This window comes from Myiozetetes cayanensis, unplaced genomic scaffold (genome assembly GCF_022539395.1).
Source record: "Myiozetetes cayanensis isolate MyiCay16 unplaced genomic scaffold, myiCay2020 scf10, whole genome shotgun sequence".
Lineage (NCBI taxonomy): Eukaryota > Metazoa > Chordata > Aves > Passeriformes > Tyrannidae > Myiozetetes > Myiozetetes cayanensis.
The window spans coordinates 10,071,275-10,092,734 of NW_026086605.1; the positions used below are offsets into that span (position 1 = coordinate 10,071,275).

General features: G+C 42.1%; 1 protein-coding gene across 2 annotated transcripts in view; it reads right to left on the minus strand.

The window, feature by feature from the left end:
• RBM20 (RNA binding motif protein 20) overlaps positions 1-21,050 on the minus strand; it is a 102,977-nt gene extending 81,927 nt beyond the window's left edge. For both annotated transcript variants that reach the window (XM_050305330.1, XM_050305329.1), the window contains exon 1: positions 20,923-21,050. In XM_050305330.1, the coding sequence (XP_050161287.1) occupies positions 20,923-21,050 (128 nt within the window). The remainder of the gene's footprint in view (positions 1-20,922) is intronic.
• Positions 21,051-21,460: the final 410 nt, after the last annotated feature.

The window sequence follows — 21,460 nt, forward strand, 5'->3', positions numbered from 1 at the left end:
CTTCATAAAACCTTTAAACAGAAGAAGGGCAAGGTTAATATGTACAACCTGATGTTTAAAGAATAATTTTATGCAGGAGACGTGGTTTATGGTTTGCTCTGTAGCTTTCCTATAGAAGTCACAGCTTGACACAGCAGATTTAGATAAAGAACAGCTCCTAACAAAACGGCTCCTAAGAAACAACAACAAAATATGGTCCCGCACTACTGATTAACAGAAATTGCCCCATTGGGATTGATTAGAAATCAAGGGCTGAGGTGAGAAGAAAAATGTAATTAAGAATACTAAGGGAACATGTACATTGTAAAAAAAAAAAAACCTTGCAGCTGAATAATTTTTTTAACCTATTGCTGCTAAAATGATCTTTTACTATTCCTGCAACTGAATCATTCCATCAAAGTATTTTAACCATATTATGCCTAAAAAATTTACTTCTAGACAGACAGGTTTTACAATTACAGATAATTTTTTTCTTTTAAAATTAGAAGATGACTGTTAATTCACCCAAAAAAAGCATAAGAGGAGTAAAACCTGTTAAAAACACTGTATTTTAATCAACTAACTTTCGTTCTGGGAGTACCACTTTAAACTGTGAGGGAATTTTAAAAGCTGTCCTGAGCTATCAAAACCAAACTCAGGGTTTCCTAACAAATTTCTCAAGTTTCTATGACTAATAGTGTATCACAGAGTTGATAGTTATGGGCTAAATGTGATCCTGACCTTTTGCGCTCATGGCTACGAGACCTGCAGTCTGTGCACTGAGCCAACACAAAATCTACGCTTACAGCAGCGCCCTGCACGCCAAAAATCCTCCCAGGCAGCATTTCGACTCGTTTTATAGTCTCTTTAAAACACAGGAAAGGGTTCCCCACTCCTCCCCAGGAAGGTAATGCCTTTTACAGTTGCTACCACCTTCATCAAGAAAGTAAAATCTTTTTGAGTGGAGACCCTATAGTGCTAGAAAGCTGTTGTTAATAGAGCATTTTCAGGTTTCTGATAAATGTTACACTTCCAGAAGATAAAAGTTTTCTCTTTCTCTCAAGTCTGAAAATCTCTGGCCTCAGTCCATCAAATGCTGAATTTCCATTCCCACCATCTCAAACCAAGTCAGTGGGCTGGATTTCTGAGCAAAAACCCTTCCAGGTGTCAAATCTGCTGTGATTCTCTATGGCATTTCTTGCAAACAGGAAGAAGCAAAGCATAATTCTTCTCTGTGCTTTATACACAACTTTCAGCTGTTGAGGAGGAAGCAGCCAATTATTACACACACACACGCAAAAAAATGTTAAAACAAAAGAAGGTTTGGTAAAGGAGAAGAAATCAGGGGTATGGCAAATCAGAACACAATAGGACATCAGAAAGACTAAAAGATTTTGTGTGAGAGAAAAGCTGAAGGAAAAGTTGCTAAGGAGAAGAGGAAGAAAAGGAGAAGGGCGTAAAAACACCATCCTTTCAGGATTCTTCCCCCTTCTATGTCCCCTCTCCCAGCCCTTAAATCACCAGCAACCTAATGATTTTCCACATACTCAAAAGATGCCCAGAAAGAGGCAGAGGCTACAAGAAACTGAGCATTACAGCTCTTCCCCTGGTCTCAGAGGAATATTTAATGAAAAATGTAATTAGGTCTCTGCTATTCTTCAATTTCATAAGCCACTGTTATTAATTTTGTTTCACAAGACAAGCTGTAGCAATCAGAACAGCAAAGCACATTAATCACCAGCAACACTGTAGTGAGCAAAGATAGCCTGAATCAATAAACAAAACCAAGCTGAGTGACTGTGAACAACAAATGCTCCTTACAAGCAGCCAAACTGAAGATCATCAGGAAACTGTAAAATGAGAGGCACACTATGCAAAACTCTCCTCTTTCCCTCCTTCCCTACAAGGGGATGTTCTGACACTGAACCGTGGAATTCCCCAGAGACATGATAAAAGAAAAATAAAAAAAGCTACCAGTCAGTCAATGCCATACATGATAAAAACCAGATGAGGGAGTCACTGGGACAAACAGCAACACAAGCAAACATAGCACAAGCATCAGAACGACAACTGTGTTGGACACTGCTCTCCTTTCCAGTGTTCCTCAGCTCCTGTTCCAGCCCTCCTTGCCTGAATGCCTACAGTCAGGGTAGAGAGTGCTATGCCAGATCAGATCAACCAGCCCAGTCATCTGAACCTACCTATGGCAACCTACAGGCAGCTGCTCCACAGATGATGAGACAACCACAAAGTACTAAACCCACTTTAGGAAATTTTCTTCTTTCCAGAAGCTAGTTAATACCATATACTTATAACTCTTTTGTTATTCTCTCCTTCCCATTTTTCTGGATTTAACCGAAGGGCAGGATAGCCTAAAGATGTGCCTACAAAACCCACTCTGCAGGATAACTGCCAGCAAGACTGAAACCTCCAACCCCAGCTCTAATCTCCTTTGAAGACTTCTTGCATGTGGGTTCAAGTGAGAAATCCTACACAGCTGGATGTCAGGATGCACAGGGAGTTTTCGTTCCCCATGTACTCCTCAAATCCTCCCTCTGCACTGCAAGACTGCACCTGTCCCAGCACAGTACCCCTGGCGCCTTCAATTAATGCTGAGAAAATCCTGAGTTAAGTGCCTACTTAAATTTGATGGGTTTGCCATTCAAATGATGGTCTGTCAGCCTAATAAAAGCACCAGTTAGTAAACAACATTACTGCACGAACACTGGCGGAATTATGAGCAACTGCAAGCTGCAATTAATTTGACCTTAGCCACCATGCCCACACAACCAGTGATGCTAGTGCTGTGGTTTTAGATCAGATCAATGCAAACAACAACAAATAAACATTCCTGCCACTTCTCCAGAGAGGAATCAAAACTACCCAGTGCAGCTAGGGAAATCTGCAATTGAACAGATGTAAACTACTTCACAGCCCTGAGGAAAATGGAATTCATTCACCAATGTGTAGCTTGAGCTAAGCTAATCCGAGTTGCATATCCAGTTCTCTCAGAGCTTTGAGTGGCAATCAATCTTCCTGAATTCACCAACAAGTGATTTGTTATTCTGCAGTTTTCCTAATGTAAAAAGAACATATGGATTAACCAGCTTTCGTCATAACATCCTGATGAGCTTCTTAAAGTCTCTTGGTTACTTATTTGGTATAGCACTATACAGTTCAGTGAAACAAACTGGGCAGTATGGATTACATCATGTTCCACCATCTGGAAAACATTACAAGATAATCACTAATACTGTGAAGCCTCCTGAATCCGTTCTTCATTTATAACGTAACTGTTTGAGCTTCAGAAAGAGCATCTGAAGAGTGATTTGTAAAATATGTTACTGAAATCCTAAGTAGGATATTATTCTTAATAAAAGCCATATCTAAGTACAAACTTGAATTTCAGTTTATATCCTTAACCAATTATATCCCAATGCAAATCTCCACCGATAAGTTGTCTTGCTAAATCCATTCTTGCGGTGGATTAGTTAGCTCAGAGAAACCACGCTGGGATACAGCTCTCCAGGACCAGCCAGGTGAATGGAAGATTCCCTAGTCACTGGTTAGCACCTTCTATTAGGTATGCAGTGAGATTCAAAGGGGTGATGGCCTTAGACAACAACACAAAGTTAGGTCACAGCTCAGTGGGTGGGTGGGACAGGCTGGTAGCAGGCAGAGCCACTGCAGTCACAGGGGCTATAGGTTATTCCTGGGCTATAGGTCATTCCTGGGCTATACACTACTCCTGTGCTGACAGGGTCAGAAAAAACTGCTCATGGTCAACTGTTGAAGAGAAATGATGCCCTAAGAATTCACCAGAGAAAAACTCAGAGACAAACATTGTGTTTTGTACAGTCAAAGCTGCCTTTAGTATCACCCACTTTTCCCATCAGGAAGGCACAGCATCCTAGCTTATTCCTGGCCCATGATATGCGTGCTGCAGGGCTCACTCTCGCTACAGGATAAGCCAGACCTCTTCCTTGCCAGCAAGGGACTAGCACTGCTTCTGACATGCAAAGCAAAGTTTATACAACACCACTTAGATCCCCTTCTGTGAACCCTGTTCCACGGCTGAAAGCCAACAAGGGTCAACACCACGAAGCAGTTTAGTTTCACAGTGGATCACCTTTACAAATAGCCCTGGGCTGACACATCCCACCGTGCTCCTTCAGATATTTTTTTCCAGGAAGACAAAGCCAAGCCTTTGACAGGGCAATCTGCAGAGAGCTCAGTTATTGAAAACTGGGGACTGGCTTTCGCAGGTAGCCATTCCCGTTTTAGTTTCAAGACTTAAGTATCCCAAAGGAGATATGCAACAAAGTTATTAACCACAGCTCAAGAAAACATTATCTATCTATCTATCTATCCATCTATCCATCTATTCTATGCAAAGCCATGTTCATACAACATTCTGAACTCTTTCACAATCCCCAATGCTCCAAACAATCAGGCCAGGCTAACATCATCACAAATGTATTAATAATGTGGTAAAACTTAAAGAAGGAGTACCTTCTAGAAGTTGCTGTAAAAGTTAGGTCCTGTCACAGCCTATGCAATAATCTGAAATCTCAACTGACAGAAAAGCCAGACCACTAGGGAGGATTTGGAACAGTTCTGGTCTGTTTGTTTTTAAAATCATGCCCTGAAAATATAAAGGCAGTTTCCATCATGTCAATGTTCTGACCCAGGCTACGCCAGAGAAATGGTAAGAAACCAACAGACCTTTTGGACAATATAGTTTATCATACACATCATCATCCTAACACTGTTTTTACACAATTCCCTGGTGAAATGAGCACAGGCCTTTTTGGATGACACATCAGCCGTGTGGGAGACCACAGCAGAGTATTTATATGTTGGGAAAGGTTAGCAATATTAATAGCTAAAATCCTGCATAATCTCTAAAATAGGAGCTCCTTAAAGAAATAGAACTGTATATAAGTGCACAAACACACATAAACACCAAAACACACATGCACACATAAAAATACGAATACATTACATACATCTTAATTATTAATGTTGAAATAGATGCTTTCTATTCCATCTGCATGATATGTTACACAAGAAAACTATTTGCTCTGATTTCCTTATCAGATCACACGACAGGAATCTTGTAATTATTTTTGTTGGTTTCAGTGAACATTGCTTTATGACCTGGCTCTTTAGTTTTACTATCCACTTAAATAAATACCTTGCATGTGCCATTTTTGGAAATAAAAATGAGGATGCTTCAAATTCTTCAGATTACAGCTATTTAAACTATTTAAAGCCATAATATTAAGCAAACATAAGAATTTTTATAGTCATTTTAAAACCAAATATTTAGCTCAGCTAATAAATCTCTTCATGTGAACTCTGGAGCATTCAAACAAATGTATAAATGCTCAAGCTGCTGAAAACCAGATACAGTTTCTAATTCTCCAGTTATATGACCCAATCTATTAAAAAGGGTATTAGAGAATTTAAAGCGTCTGCTTTAAAATAAGACAAAACTGGTAAGGTATTTTTAACCAGGCACAGAAATTACAAAATAGTTCCTTTTGCCACCTTGAGAAATGCACTTTTAAGATTATCTAGAAGAACAGCCAGCAATTCTACTAGATTTGCATCATACCCATGAGACTCTCCTTTCCCTTTCAGTACTCTTCAATCAATTTTAAAGATAACTGCTGTGCTGATCGCCAGCTCAGATTGAACAGATGAGCGCCAGTAAATCAAGAGCTGTCCAACTCTCCTACTGTGGATCAACATATACATAATGGCTGCTTGCCCATGACTGGAAATCCTTCTGATAGCTTAATGCTGTCAGGTGCTTAATTTCCAGTGGCCAAAACATAATGTAACATTCCAGAGGACAAATTCTTCAGGCTTCATTTCAAGCACAGAAGTATGTGGACACCATTAAAACCCACTGATTTTGCCAAGACACTTTTGTCAAGAACGTGTTTCACTAATCCATTTACAAAAACAAACATATAAAACAATCAGTTTTGAAAGCTTAACTGCAGCAGAAGATGCAGACAAAGATGACAGAAGCAGTAGAAGTTCTGCAGACACTGTTAGCTTACCATTTCTAATATGGGACTACAGTCTCCAGCTGGGGAAAAGACAATCTCTTAATATATTTATCATTATAAACAAAACCCCAAACCACCAGCTAGGTGAGTATCACATCTGCATTTAAGTCTTAATATGAAACTTTCCGTTTTTGAAAGAACAAGGGGTCTGTGTATTTCTTTACAGGATGCAAAATGCTCATATAAATCTTTGTGCTGACAAATTTTCAATCTGAAGTAAAAATTGGGCAACAGGACAGGAGAGTATGAACAGAGGAGGCAGTGGCCAGCCAAGGCAGGAGGATTTACAGAAGAGATGGTTTGCCAAGGGTTTTCTGGAGAGGGCAGGGCGGGGGTGGTAGCTTGGAACAAATTAATGAGCAAACTGTTCCAAGCACCAAGATTGGCATGGGAAGATGTGTCCAAAAGACTGGCTCCAGGTTTGTGTTACTTAACATCACTGTCTAGCTATCTAACTATACTGCCACTAAACACCGTGAATAGCAACATGTTTCTCACCAGTGATACAAATGCGCTGTCATCCAATACCCAGATCTATGAAATCTCCGGTATTTCTGGTAAGCAGGAGGTATGTGAAAATACAGCAGTCAGAACAGCAGGTGGGATTTGCCTTGAGGAGATGTAACCACACTTACTGTCGTCCTCAGGTACCAGCCATCCTAAAGACAGGCCATTTACTCATTCAGATATCCAAGGCAGGACTACAAATAGAGTCCCACATGCACGCCTCAGGAGAATGTGGATGTTGAAGGCAATGCCTTTCAAAACTCCCCACCTTACCCAGCTTCGTCTACCTGACAGAACACAAACGACCCAGCACAGTGGAGCCTGAACACTGCTTGACCAGACATGGGAAACTTCAGGAGAAATTCTTCCCAAGATCTCCACACTGACAAAAGCAAAGGAACGAGGGAAACACTGAGAAGGAAAGAGCATCCATTTCCACGTTGTGCTGTGGATAGGATCAACAGCCAGTCCCAAAAGAGTATGCAAAGGAACGCTGTGTTCTCTCAGGAGTGTCCTTTTTCAGTGAAAGGGGTCAGTTGGGAATTAAGTCTTACAGCCTGTGATCCAAACAGCTGAGAGTCAAAGAAATCAAGGCACAGATGCCACAGGGGACAGAGGTGGACACACACCCTTGGTACCTCTGGGTGCAGCGCTGTGCCCGGAGCACAGTGATCATGGGACTGGGTGTTGAGGGCGCTGAGCTGGGAGAGGAGGGTTTGCAGGAGGAAGCACACCCTCTGCAGGCTGAGACTGCGGCTCTGGAAAACACAACTGCTCTATGTAAGCAAAGACAGCTCAATTTGAAAGGCAGTTGCAGGGATTTTTTCTTAGACTGACTGAAATGCAGGAAGAATTCAGTAGATCCAAATCATACATTTGTACTGGTTTTCTGGTTTATAAGAAGTTCCACTGCACCTCCAGTTCTGGGACCACATCACCCCTTCCACACAAACAAAAGAAAATCAAAATAAAATAGGAATGAGCTTGCAGAAAACAAAATATTTGACTAAATGAAAGATTAACAAGACATTTGTTTTCATTTAATTTGAATATTCTCTTTTTAGTGCACTTCCTCATGATATTTTTCAGAAGAAAACATGGAACATATATACAAAAACATTACCCCCTTGCTAATTTTTAATGTATCAAAATAGATTTTAAACACTTACCATGAGGTTTCCATCACTGTAAATAACTACAGAACTACAAATTAAGCATAAAACTAATTAAACAAACATCAAGTAGCAAAAGTGTGTCTACAGAAAAGATTAATATAATTATAGCTCAGCAATTTGAGAAGAGAATATTTTGAATAAGTAGGTAATTAAGTTAAGAGAGGCCTAAAGAAAGATTTCACACTCACATTCATATGCTGAAGCAGTTTAAAAATAGAGAGCAAGAACTGCCTGACTTCACGTTTTAATTTTAGCTGGGTGATGAGCTGGTCCCAAAGACAGAAAGGGACAGCAGGATTTTTTCTCAGCAAAGTGCCCTTCGTATTTTTATGTGAAGGAAATGCAGTATGTGCTATTAATATCCTGTTGTAGCCCTAGATAAGTCTAGGCACCCTTTCAATCAGGAAAAAGTTTGTTTGCTCCTTCAAATCACTTGCACTCTCAAAGACATACAAGTTGGAGAACGGTCTGGCTGCCCTGGCCACTTCAGAGGTAAATAACATCCATACAGGAAAAAACACTTAGTTTTCCCATCAGTCACCTCTTGCAATCATTAAAGCTGTAATTTTCTCTCATGAGCATGGGGAAAAGCAAATGATTGAGTTGGCACCTTGGGATAAGTTTAACTTCATTCTCATTTGAATTAACAGCTGGGGAAAAAAAAAAAGTCAATACCAACCAGAAAGGCGTGTGGGTGTGGGGGGAAGAAAAGTTGTTTGACTTAATCCTGGCACAATGCCTAGGCTCTCCCAAAGCAGCTGGGGAGAAGTACATAGGTATTCCCACATAAAGAAAGATTCTTCCCCTGGGTATGGCTCCCTCAAACACTTCACCTTCCTGACATAGCTCTGATCAACCAGCACAAGCTTTGCCACAGCAAGACCCTGCCCATCCAACACTGTTTGGGGCTGGCAAATTCTCACAGTGGGGTAGGACTGAAACCCTTCCTGGTCAATTGCATCACACAGAGAACTTTTCCTGTCCTTCAGGGAATGGTGGAAATGGAGGACAACCAGCTTGTAGATTATTTTTCTGGCATATTCCTCCTAAAGTGTCAACTATCCAAGTGAAGACCAGATTTTCCCCAAAATCCTCAACTGCCTCAAAAGCACCTTTTCAGCTAAGACTAATTTTCTTGATAGATGGCAACAGTTAAAACCTAGGCAGTTCATCCTGTGGTGAAAACAAGCCTGCTAAACTCTCCCCTCATCTTCCACAATTTCATTTACTTGCTTGTATTTTGGAGCAACAATCAGCAGGAGAATCTTCCCATCCACTCAGCTCTTGAGGAAATAAAGCAGAGCACAGCACTCACACAGCTGACCCTAGGAAGATGTATGTCATTCACTTACACCCACATAACTGATACCTTTTGGTTTTAATCATAACACTGCTTTGCATTTTTAATTACTGTATTTTTTTTTCACAATCCAGCCTATCCCAAATCCATGTTAGAAGTTCCATATAGTTCTAAAACCATTTTTCCATTATGATATATAAATGAAGGGCACCATCTTTTCTCCCAGCAGAAGCATGTTCTGCATTTCATTTGTACACATGAAATTAGCTCATTTACTCATATCACTCCTAGCATTTCTAGTTGAAGTGTCAGATAGCAAAACTGGCCCAGGCATCAAGAGCACTCTACTCCCACCACAAGAATGACAACTTCCACTTGACTTATTGCCTCAAATGAAGCCAAAGCACTTGAAACTAAAAACTGAAGAAATGACCAATTACTTTTGTTTTACTGAATATCCCTCCATTTTAATCAGAGATGCCTCCTTGCAAGAAGGTTGTTGGCTGGTATTTTAACCTTCTCCTGCTGAAGTTCAACACAAAGTTTGTAGGGAGAGATCATCACTCACTGTATCACTATTTATAGTTACTTACTCTACCCTTATCCTAACAAGACCCTAATCAACAAAGCTTCTGATCCTCCTAAATTAAAACTGCAACATGAAGTCATTTTTGTTTGAAGGAGCTGTTAATACGAACAAAACTTCTGCTTTTCCTGCTCAAGAGAAAATTTTGAAAATTTTCAAAGACCAAATCTGCTTAATTTGCTTTCCGAAACAGTTCAGATAATGCTTCTCTTTCATCCTCCTGTGTAAACAAACCATTCATGGGCTACAGTTATGAGAGGCTGGTAGAGGACAAAGAGATTCAATTTATCTTTCCATCTTCTAGAAAAGGAAAAATAGCCCTTTTAAAGAGTTTCCCATGAAGACACACTCCTCCCTTCTACACAGCCCCCTTGTCCCTTCAGCAAGGGAATGCACCAGACTCCACCAAGTGGTGAGTACACCCTTGGCAAAGCAGTTCAGATTTCAGAAGGAAAACTACAAAATACTCATTACTTGCTCAAACGAGCAGCCAAATCTGAGTTTGCTTCCAGAGCCCATATAGCAGGATCCAAATCCAGGGCAATGATAGGAACCTCTCCTCCAGCTTTCTTAGGCTGTCTGGTGGGGCACTACAATGTAAGAAGCATTCTCCAGGGTCTATGGAAAGCGCAACATAGTCACTACAGTACTGGTTTTACTGCATGGGTAAAGAGCAATGAACCCAAGAGGGATGTGTTCTCGAAGCCAGGCTTCCAGCTGGTTCAGACACACTGCTACCATCAAACCCTGGCACCCAAAAACAATGCCTGTTGCTCTCACTGCTGCCACCCATGCACTTCTGTTCTTAGAGCAGTGGTCACTCCTAAAAGCTGGTTACTCTGCCAGCTTTGCTACAGATAAATAAGTACAATTACCTCAGGGAACTTAATTTAAGAGCTGCCTCTCTGTCTCACATGGTTACATACAACTCTGTCACGTTCAAGCTTGAGGAAGCATTTTTTCTGCCTCCCTTAATGATTTTTGTTATTTCTTGAGAACAGGGGATGGAGATGGAGGGCAAAAAATTACGTACTCCAAGTCTCCTCAAATAACAGAAATGTCTAACCCCAGATCTGGGGTCCATTTGTCACAAGTCACACTCTTGGTCAGTCTCTGCTTTGTCCACCGGGAGCCAACCAGTGAGCCCTCCTCCCACGCTGTGCTATTTGTGCTAACTGCTAACTTGGGGAAAAAAAGTATATACAGAGCTGGTTTGCTTCTAGTGAGGTCCCCCTGGCATCCAGCTAAGAGGTGAGAAAACTAAATATAACAAACTTAAAACTACAATTATTGTAGGGGAGTTTGCCAGAGCCGCTCTGAAGCTCCTAATGGTCTGTTGGGGATTTATGGATCAGCTGTGAAAATTTACTCACAGCTAAAACTTGCCAATCAAGTCCTTGGCTTTGAACACTGCTACCAACTTCCACATAATACAGCTTGAAACTACAGAAAGATTAAAGCAAAGTAGTAGGTTTTCATGCTTCATAGAAGGACATGCAAGAAAAAAATCTATCATACTAAACAGATTAATAAGAAATGTGTGGGGAGTCTTTTCTGCATGTTTATATCCTTTGTGTAAAAGAGTCTTACATTGTACAGAGCAGGAGGAGATTACAAGTACTGCCAAAATGCACACTAAGAGACAGTATGTTGTACAGAAAAGGCTACAAACTGCTGTCTTGCAATTTAGAGCAGATTCCCCCCCATAAATTATGCCAGCAATCCAGTAAATAATATTAGCTGCTGATATTTTATGTCCTTGCCGTATGGATGGGGATAAAAAGGGATCTTTGTAAAATTTATAAAAGCTTCTTTGAATATAGGGAGAAATTATATCTGTTATTTTCAGGTTATTCCATTAAAAACTGCAGCAAATGTAACAAACTCAAGTCCTGAGAACTTACAGGGTAAACAAAGCAAGTAGCAAAACTTAGATGAGAGATGTAAAGCCATGCCTTATTTCTCCCAAATGCTCAGCACAAATTGGAAGACAGCACTGATGGCCACCTGTAAGTGCAGCGCTGTGCAGAGGAGCTGATGGGCTCTTTGTAAACCCCTCTCCATCTCTGACTCTACAAATCCCTACAGTCAGTGAGGCTTCAACACTCCAGAGTACTTGTTCTAAAACATGTCAGAGCACTAATATGCTATTAAGCACCACAAAGGAGCACGGATCCACACTTCTTCCTACACAGATCCATGCTCTTTTTTAAAAGAGAAGTTTCAGTGCTGGAACACTAGGTAACTTTCTGTTATTTTCTTTGGCTTCTACTCCATTAGGTCTCTCCTATTAGTAATTACCAAAAAAAACAAGCAGTCATGAAGCCTTGCAGACTTAGATGATAGGATCTGATCCTCTAAAGCCTTATACACATAAATAATCCTCATGTCTATGAGTAAGGCTTTGCAAGATCAGTCTCATAGTATATATACTATATCCAAAGAGGAATTCAAGTCTTATTTACCACTGGCATGCAAACTCTCGGCCACCTAACATATTTATGTTATGCTATTTATTATGTTATAAATTTATAACATAAAGACACATTGCTTAACCCTGCCCAGATACACTTTAATCATCTACATAAAATTACAAAATCACTTTTAGCCCTTGCAAATTTCGATTTAACCCCTTTTTTTTATTTGGAAGAAAATCCAATCCTTTAATACTTTGCAAAGCAGAAAACCTACAAAACCTAGGTTAAAAAGCAATGATCCTACGTCTTTTAGAAGCCTGATCTACCAAAGATACATGGTATGTGACTAACTTAAATTTCATTGTCAAATTTGGAATATTTAGTACTTTTTACTTCTCCAGAAGCTGGAAAAGAGAAGATATGTCCAAATAATATCCAGACCAGTGCAGGAAATACAAGAGCTAACCTGGATTCAAGTACCACAGAATTTCTATTCTTTTGTTTACAGCGCTTTACCTGTGAACCTGTTTGCACATGCTGCCTACAGAGGAATCTATAAACACCATCCCAGTCAACCACTACTCTTCTGCAGTACTTAAAACAACATGCTCACCTAAAGACACATCAGTGACACTTCCCTAAGCGTAATGCACATCCCAGTGACTTGAGGCAGACCCCTTGGGCCATCTCAGAGAGAGACAACAGAAAGATGCCAACAAAAGGGTAAGCCCTGCCTACACCATGAGAATGTGTTGCTGCACAATAGAACAGTGACCTTGAATGAAACAGTAAATAGAGAAAAGAGCCCAGTGTTTGGTTGTGAGTTGGCAGGATGGTGGAAAGCTGTAGATGACCTTACAAGAATGTGCCACGAGTGGGACACAAATGGATGGTGCAGAGGACATGGATAGCAAGGGTGTGAATGTTAAGATGTGTTAATGGAAGACTGGAAGATAAGAAGAGCCTAGGAGTGAAAAAAAAAAATACCTCATCCTAGTTTGTTAGTATTTCTCTCTGTGGCTTCAGTAGACAAGAGTCCTCTTTCCTCTAAATCCTGTCCTCAGTCTGAATTGTGTACAATCGCTGACAGAATTTTATGTGGGGGAGCAGAGGAAATCTCTGATAACCTCTGGAGTAGCATCCAGACTACAAACCACACAAACACACACACACACAGGTGTGCACAGCTCTGCAGGGACTGGAGCAAACTTTTCTGTATCAAAGTTAATCTGCTCTCACTCTATTTCCAAGAAAAACGGAAAGAAGGGAGAAAAATACACCATTAAAACACTACATGACACTTTGTTCTCAATAAGTATTTTGCAATTTTATCTTGTAGTTTTTTAAAAACAAGGCCAAAAAGCGAACAATAAAACCTGGTCAGTGTAATAAACTGTATGTGTCATCAACCTAATAAAATTATTTTTCACACCTTCCCCTAAGAGGAGAACACGTTATTGAGCAGATACAGAAATAAGATTACTTACTGCACAAATAAAATGCGGTCAACCTACTGATACTTTTGAATCATACAACGTGCAGAAGCTCACAGAAGAGTATTTGTTATCTCAATAAAGGCAACATCAGCTGTCAAGACACTTGTTGTAGAGGTACTTAAAAGTCTGTTTCTTGAAACAAATATTAAAACATAAGTAAAAATGCAAGCTCAACTCCTGCACATTTCCAAAGCAGCCCTAAAGCACAGACACCATCAACTCACACATCTCCCCCACCCAGGAAAAAAGAAAAGCCACAATGCACAAAAATGTAGCTTTTGACATTACCAAATTCAAAGCATTTGACACTGCCTGAATTCTAATACTCTGTGTCCTACTTTACAGAAAATAACAAGATCTACAGCAAGCTGAGGAAAGCTGAGACGAGATAACACCAGATGCTTTTGTTATCTCAAAAGTCAGCAAGCCAGGGAAGGGACCAGGTGATCAGAAATCAGCCAGGGAGCTTGCTCATGACCTGCCCACAATATCATTTTCTCTGTCCATTCTGGCCAACAGAAGACATTACTCAAGGGAATGGGAGTTAAACACTTTCTTATCCTGTCCCTGTCTTTTTCTAGGAAGAAGAAATCCAGAAGTGGTGAAGCAGAATCCCTCTGAAGGCGGTCACCATCATTAACGTTTCAAGTAACACAGGCTGTGGCGTTAAAACCATGCGGGAGATGGGCTACACCTCACAGCCAGCAGAGCTACAGATTTGTATCACCTCCACAGCCATGGCACCTTTGGAGCATTCTGCAAAGGCTGCTGAGAAACTTGTATGCTTTTAAACAACGGAGATGATGAAGGACAAACCTGAACAGCATCATTTCTTGCAACAGCCACGCGGTGCAGCTGCACCCTGGCCCTGCTCTCTGCCTGCTCAGCTCATCTCCCACCAGGGACACGCAGAAAAACAACAACGAATTCATCTTCCTTGAGGCTCCTCAGATGCATGTGATAAATACACAACTTGTGCTACAATTAATATTAGCTAAACTCACAAGTTTACATCCACACACACGAAAATGCAGTTAGCCTGGTACAGACTAACCACTCGTGCGCTCACACTGATCCTTTAAGAAAACAAGCCTTTGCCCTCTTCCTGCAACAGAATACCCAAGGCTTTTATTCGGCATTTTTTCTAAATAGGCAAGAGGCATTTGTTAAAATAGGCTAGGCTTGAGCTGTCAGAACAGGACAGATATTAAACGTTTCCAAAACCCAAAGGGGCAGGTTTTCTGGTTTCACCCTCTTCCTCAAGTGACAGTTCACTGTGACGGGTCATTAGCGTGACAAAGAGAAAGCAGCTGGACACAGAGAGGGGCAGAGGCTAACAGAGAGATTACATCCTTAAATCAACTATAAAATGTTACAAAGGATGAAGAGGAGGAAAAAAGGGGGGAAGTATATTCAGGGGAATAAAGTCAGTCTGATAAAGCGTCTAGCTGCAAATGAGATGTAATGAATTCATTTAAATAAAAAAATAATCAAGACAGCTTACCCTTCTGAAAAAGCAGATTCTATTTGAAGGAGTATTTTTAAATCACTATTATTATTATTACTTCATGCAAACAATCCATTTTTTACCCTCCTAAATAAATTTCTCCAAGTAGAAATACAAGTAGAAATACATCTTTGAAGATCTAGTTCCTCCCATTTTGACATCCCCCACAGAGGATCAGAACTAGAAATTATGGAGATTTTTACCCATCTCCATTTTCCTTTCCTCCAAATGAGATCAAAAATATTTTAGAAGCATCACCACAGTGTAGAAGTGGCTCAGCAGGTCACACATAACTCTCACTGTTAGGCACACGCAGCTTTGGATGGAGAAGTCCTCATTTAAGAGGAAACCCAAAAGAACGTATTTTCCAGTATTCCCATTGACGGGAACAGTAGTATTAAGTTTCCAATAAAAGACCAATATCCAGGCAAGTGAGTCTTTCTAAAGAGAAGTCCGCTGCCATGTGTTGTACTCCAAAAGCCAGTTACTACATTGCTTCTTATAAATTTCATATTATTTAACTTTTTTACCAAAGGTGGTATCACTACTGTTACTTGTCTCTCCACTGAAATATTTGAAAGAGTATTTGACATTTATGGGCAACTAAGAACTGATTGATAACTGATAAGAGAAGTCGGATTACATGGAAATGTTTGCATGCAAAGCATTCCTCCTGAATTCTTTTGTTTAGACTCTTTTCCACTTTGTACCTCTATGCTCTCTCTTCAAGCCTTAAATTCAATCTCACTGTGCTTTTCTCACAACAAGCTGTTGCGTTTTAAATGAGAGATTAAAGAAAACAAACAAACAAACAAACTCAAACCCCACACTTTCATTCTTTTTTGTTTAAAACAGAGAACATCCATATGATTAAGTCATCTTTAAGCTTAGGATCACACCCGATTTACAGGAGGGATCAATGTTTTCCATCAAAAAAGAAAATAAATAAAAAATAAATTAATAAAAAAGAAATTTAATTAGCTAACTTCAAGCTAATCATCATCATCGCTGCTGCTACTTTTTGAAAACAATTAAACTTAAAAGTGAAGCACCCTCCAGGGGTTCCTGTCCCTGCCCCACTCCATGCACACACAAATTTGGTACATGCATTTTAAGTCCTGATTCTTAACCTCAGGTGAGGTGTAAGAAGAGTCTTGATAATTACACAGCAAGAAGCCAAACAATTCCAGGAAAACTGCAGTTCCCTCACTGTGGTGTTTCATAACGTGCAGAGACAATGAATGGAAAACACAAGGAGGAGTTCAATAATGGGGGTTTAGTTTCCACATTCTCTGGCAAGTCCCACACCATCCAATCTGCTTTTGCAGCTCTCGTCCCTGGTTTCAGTAAAGCTGCTCAGCTAAAACAGCTACAGCCCCTTCTGTTTTGTTTTCATCTCCATTCAGGGCTGTTACAGTTGTTTCAACATAAACTCCTTGTGTTTGCAGGGCTCTGTCAGGCAGGGAAGCAACTCAGATTCTGGAGATGTACTTTAAAAGGTAAATAAATATGGAAAGCCTGTATCAGTAACAGTAAGAAGAGAAACAGTAAAACCAGTGTTTCTCCTAATGTCCCCTTGTTAAGTATCAGCTTAGCCTTTGCCATATATGCCAAACTATTTGCCATGACTAATGTATATAATGGGAGTACATTTCATATTTTATCTCTCCTGAGAGACCTTGAGTTGGGGGAAAAAAAGAAAAAGAGAAAAAAAGAAAAAGGAAATCCCACACTAGAGAAAACAAACAGACAAGAAAGCAAACAAAAACAGCACATGTTTAACATAACGGGTTTAAGTTTAAAAAAAACCAAACAAACAAAACACACAAAAAAACCCTACAGAAATAAGTTGGAGATAATTTTTCCTGACAAGTTTTCTCCTTGCTGCTATAGGAAATAAAGGATTCAAAGCATTCAGCACCAGCCTGCTTACTCCTCTCTGCTCCCAGACCTGGCACAAACTGATGACAACTTGGGCACAGATGTTGGAAATTCCATCTTCCTTCCAGAAGAGCTCAAAATCTCCAGGGCAAAACCCCTTAGGAAAGAAAAAATTAACTTTGGTTCCCCCCCCATTGTTTTAAGGCGTCTTTATTCAATTTGTAAAACAAACATATCTTTCTATATCAACACAGGGAGTTAAAAACTGCTCCATTTCCACTGGACAGATATTACCCATGACAAATGATTAGAACCAAAAGCATACAAAGAGTTGCATTTCAATACAATTAGGTATCCTATAACTGTGGAGTTTACTTGTGGCATGTTTTGAGCAAGAACTCTCACAAAAAGCACTCCCCATACAACACCTCTATAGTTAACCTGCAGCAACCACTCAGTCCTTTCTCTCGGTTATTTCCAGCTAGTTGCTCCATCACACCTGGAATTATTAATAGGAGTCTCCACTGTCTCATGCTGCTTAGGCACTCCAGCCAATCTAACAGCAGGTGGTAAAATTTGCCACACACTAATCTGTCATCTAAATATTACATTTTGTAGTGCAACTGCAAATTATAAACAAAACCTCCAAATCATAAACAGAAATTTTCTCATAAGAGCAGACTTACCAAAAGAGGGGAAAAAACCTCCAAACCAGCAGTTCCAACCACACATTGTTTTTTTCAGAGATTTCCCATACATGTTTCACTTGCTGGCACTTCAGCCCCTACCCTGCATTTCCACTCTTTCCAGACAACTGCAGTAGAAAATGGTTTATGAACACTGGCCAACACCACCACAACTGTTCTTCTTCTCAGCCTTCTGCTTTATTTCATGTGCAAGGGTAGGTTTTTGTAAGTCATCCTCTGTAACATGTAAATTCAGGTCTCCCTTCTCCAGCAATTTCTAATTCTCAGCTCCACAACTTGCAGACTTTGACTGCAGTAAAGCTTTCAGTTCTGGAAAATAAGAAGTATGTTCCCATCACACACCACAACAACCTGCATAGATAGAATGCTTTAACTGCTCTGTAAATCTTATTGTTGGACCTTTGTTATCAACTGAATTGACACTGTCACTCAGGGGGAAAAAGTACGACATGTACACAGCATATTTCAATTTATATCTTATATTTGCATACTATCAGCAAGGAATTTCAAATTAGGGATTTAGTAATATTTTTATATTAAAATTACATTATAAAAGTTAAAGCAGAGAAACATATAATGGATATCGTATATGTTACTGTGTTTCATGAGTTCAGTCAATGTAGCTGCTACCAAAAACATCTCACATCTTCAGTTTTGCTAAATTTGAATCCTTATTCAAACTCAGCACTCACGGTGAATGTTTACCAGCTGTCCATCTAGGAAGCCACTTTTTAGAATTACATTGCTCTTCACCTAAAAATCTGTAAAACGTCCTAACAAAACTACTGGGGGGAAGAAAGAAAGGTTCCAGAGAGCTTTTAAAGTTTAAATGGTATAATGAAAAAGGTATATTTTATGTAATATTATAATGAAAATGTTGAAACAGAGAGGTGTTCTGTTAAACACCACAGAATATTCTGATCTACTTGACTCTGAATTAGCATTCTGCAGCTGCACACTTGTTTACTGCAGCTTGCAAAGCAAAAAGATGACAATTGTTTAAAAAGAAAAAAAAGGTAAGAAAATCAAAATGCTTAGGAAACGAGGTCAGTGTTTTCTTTCCTAGTAATGAAACCATGACTTCATTTTGTAGAAGAATCACTGCTTTCCTTTTCAACCTATTTTACCAGTCATAATACCTGTTCTGGCATACTAGAGATTAATTCGGAAGAGAATTTCGGACATTTCCCAACACATCTCTTCCTAAAAATCACTGATATCCAATTCAGGTTAACAAGTACCAAGTTCTTATCAGCAAAACAAAATACAAATTGCCTGCATTTCCAATTCAATGCATTTACTAATGATCAGGTAAGCAGGGAGGCTCGCACCAAATTGCACCACGCGGTTACAAAGCCATACGATCAAGTTGCAGGACCTTAGATGGAGATGTTCAATGTTTGCCATCCGGCATCACATAACCACGACAAAGAACGGTCAGAACATGGCACCTCTCTCAAACCTTTCCATTAAAGACAGGCTCGAAAGGAAACCATTTCAAGCTTTCCTACCTATAATTTGCCAGGAAGCGTGACCAGCAAGGACGTGATGCCCTCGCACATAACACGCGCCGCACCAGAAATACGACCAAGAACTACTCTCAGCAGCTCTACCTATCTGACTCACAGTACACATCCACGTAAAGTCTTGAGAAACATGAAAAAATAAAGGCTATCTTCAGAGACTGTAGTTTAGAATTTAAAACTGATTTTGAGCAAGCCTAAAGTACCTTGTAGTTGAACAATAATTCATATGTGCCACTGCAGCTACCCATCGGACTTAGGAAGAGACCATTAGCGTTTCAGTTTCAGTGCAAACCCCCAAGTCTGTACTTCCAATTAGAAATTAAAACGTAGGTAATGAGAACCTTGAATGTTTTCATGATTAAGTTACAAACCACGATTTAAAAGCAAACAGACTAAAAGAAAACCAAGCACCAAATTTATGGGCCTCACTCTGCAGCAACTCTAAAAGCCCAGTCACACACATATTTATAAAAGTTGACGCAATTCCCAACTTAAAACAACGTTCCTGACTTCAAGTTTGCTGTAACGCAAAAGCACACATGCACATATGTATTTATACACACGTACGTATGTATTTTGCAAATGTGAGAGAACTGAAATTATTTGCCGTTAGTTACATGGTTTGGCTCTGTTAACAAACTGATGACGGAGATGGCTAAGCCAGCGCCTTTCGTGAAGGGGTTTTGCAGGGCAGCAGCGCAAGCCCAGCGGCGAGGCCGCGGCAGCTCCACAGTGCTTTGTCATACTCGCGCTCTGCTTGACGGCCGGACATGGGCTCAGTCCAGTTGGTGGTCTGGGACATAATATCGAAAGCGCTTCTCAACCTACACCACTGCGCAGCACCCAGCCTCCTGCCCGTCAACACAAACAGCGAGCCTTAAAGTAATAGAAGGCAATTCTAACAGCTCCGTGGCTGGGCGCTCTTTAGGAGACCAAGTGCTCTGTTAAAAGCCCTTACCTCTTTTAATACAGTATGGCTTGGGAAAAGTCAGACACAGTGCACGCAACCACCTTGATCAGCACAGATCAACTTAGGCGTTACTCATGCTTCACGTACTAACTACAGAGCATTCGGCTTGTCTTCAAGCTTCTCGTTTAGCCAGAGAAGTATCGCTGGCATCACTGCATCTTTGTACCAGAAGTGCTTTTTCCCCCTCTTTCTGGATAGAAAACGAAACAGCAAAACGCCATTCGCACCGTTGTGCTCGTTAATAAGCCCTCCACGCACACACAGGTTACTTTTCCCGTAACAGTTTTGAAGGGATGCGATCGCTCCTGGCACAGCAGGAGCCCCTCGCCCCAGGCCTGCCGGGGGGACCCGCAGCAGCAGAGCGGGGCCGGGCCGGGCCGGGCAGACCGGCGGCTCACGCCGCCCCGGGGCAGGCAGAGGAGACCTGCCCGGCCCAGCTCCCGGGCGGGGAGAGAGACGCGGTGCCAGGGTGAACCACCCTCGGCAAACCCACACGGGCGGCTTTTCGGGCAGAAAACTTCTGCTGGGGAGCGGGGCCGGGGCCGGTCGTTGGGGCAGTCCGTGCCCCCATCAGAGGGGACGGCCCCGCGGCCACCAGCACGGCCAGGAGATCCCAGCCCCGCGGGCACCGCTCGGCCGGGGCCGGGGCCGATGCCGGGCCGACCCTCCGCCCCGGCTGTCAGTCTGGGCGCGGGGGAGGGAAGGGGGGCACCGCCGCCGGGGAGGGAGAGCGACCCGCGCCTGCCCGCCCGCCCTCCCGGCGCGACGGAACGCGGGGCGGCTCTTACTTGTGCAGGAGCTGGGGCAGGCTGGGCGGCGGCATCCCTCGGCCGGGGGCCCCGCTGCGGGCATCGCTCTCCGGCGGGTCAGCGCCGCGGGGAGCCGGGGCCTGGCTCATGGCAGCGGCCAGGACCATGCGGGGCGGCCCCGGAGGCGCGGGTGGCCGCGCAGCCCTCGGCGGCCGCGGCGGCGGGAGGGAGGAGGGGAGGGAAGGAGCGAGAAGGGAGGGAGGGAGGGGGCAGAGGACCGGCCCTGGAGACAACCGCGCTCCCCCTGCCGCCCCCCCGCCGGGCTGGCGACGGCGGGACAGGCAACCCCCTGCGGCTGAGCCCGCCCTGGGCAGGACTGCGGCCACCGCCGGGGGCGGCCGGCTTTGCGCGGAAACCCCGGCGGGGCCGGAGGGAGGGGCGGGCGGTGCCCCCGGCCCGGCCCCACCTGGGCGCAGAGCCCGTGCCCTCCCTCCTCCGCCGCACCTGCCCGCGGGGAGGGACCCGCAGCCCAGGGGCTCTGCCCCGTGTCCCCACCGGGCGGGGTGGCCGGGGAGCA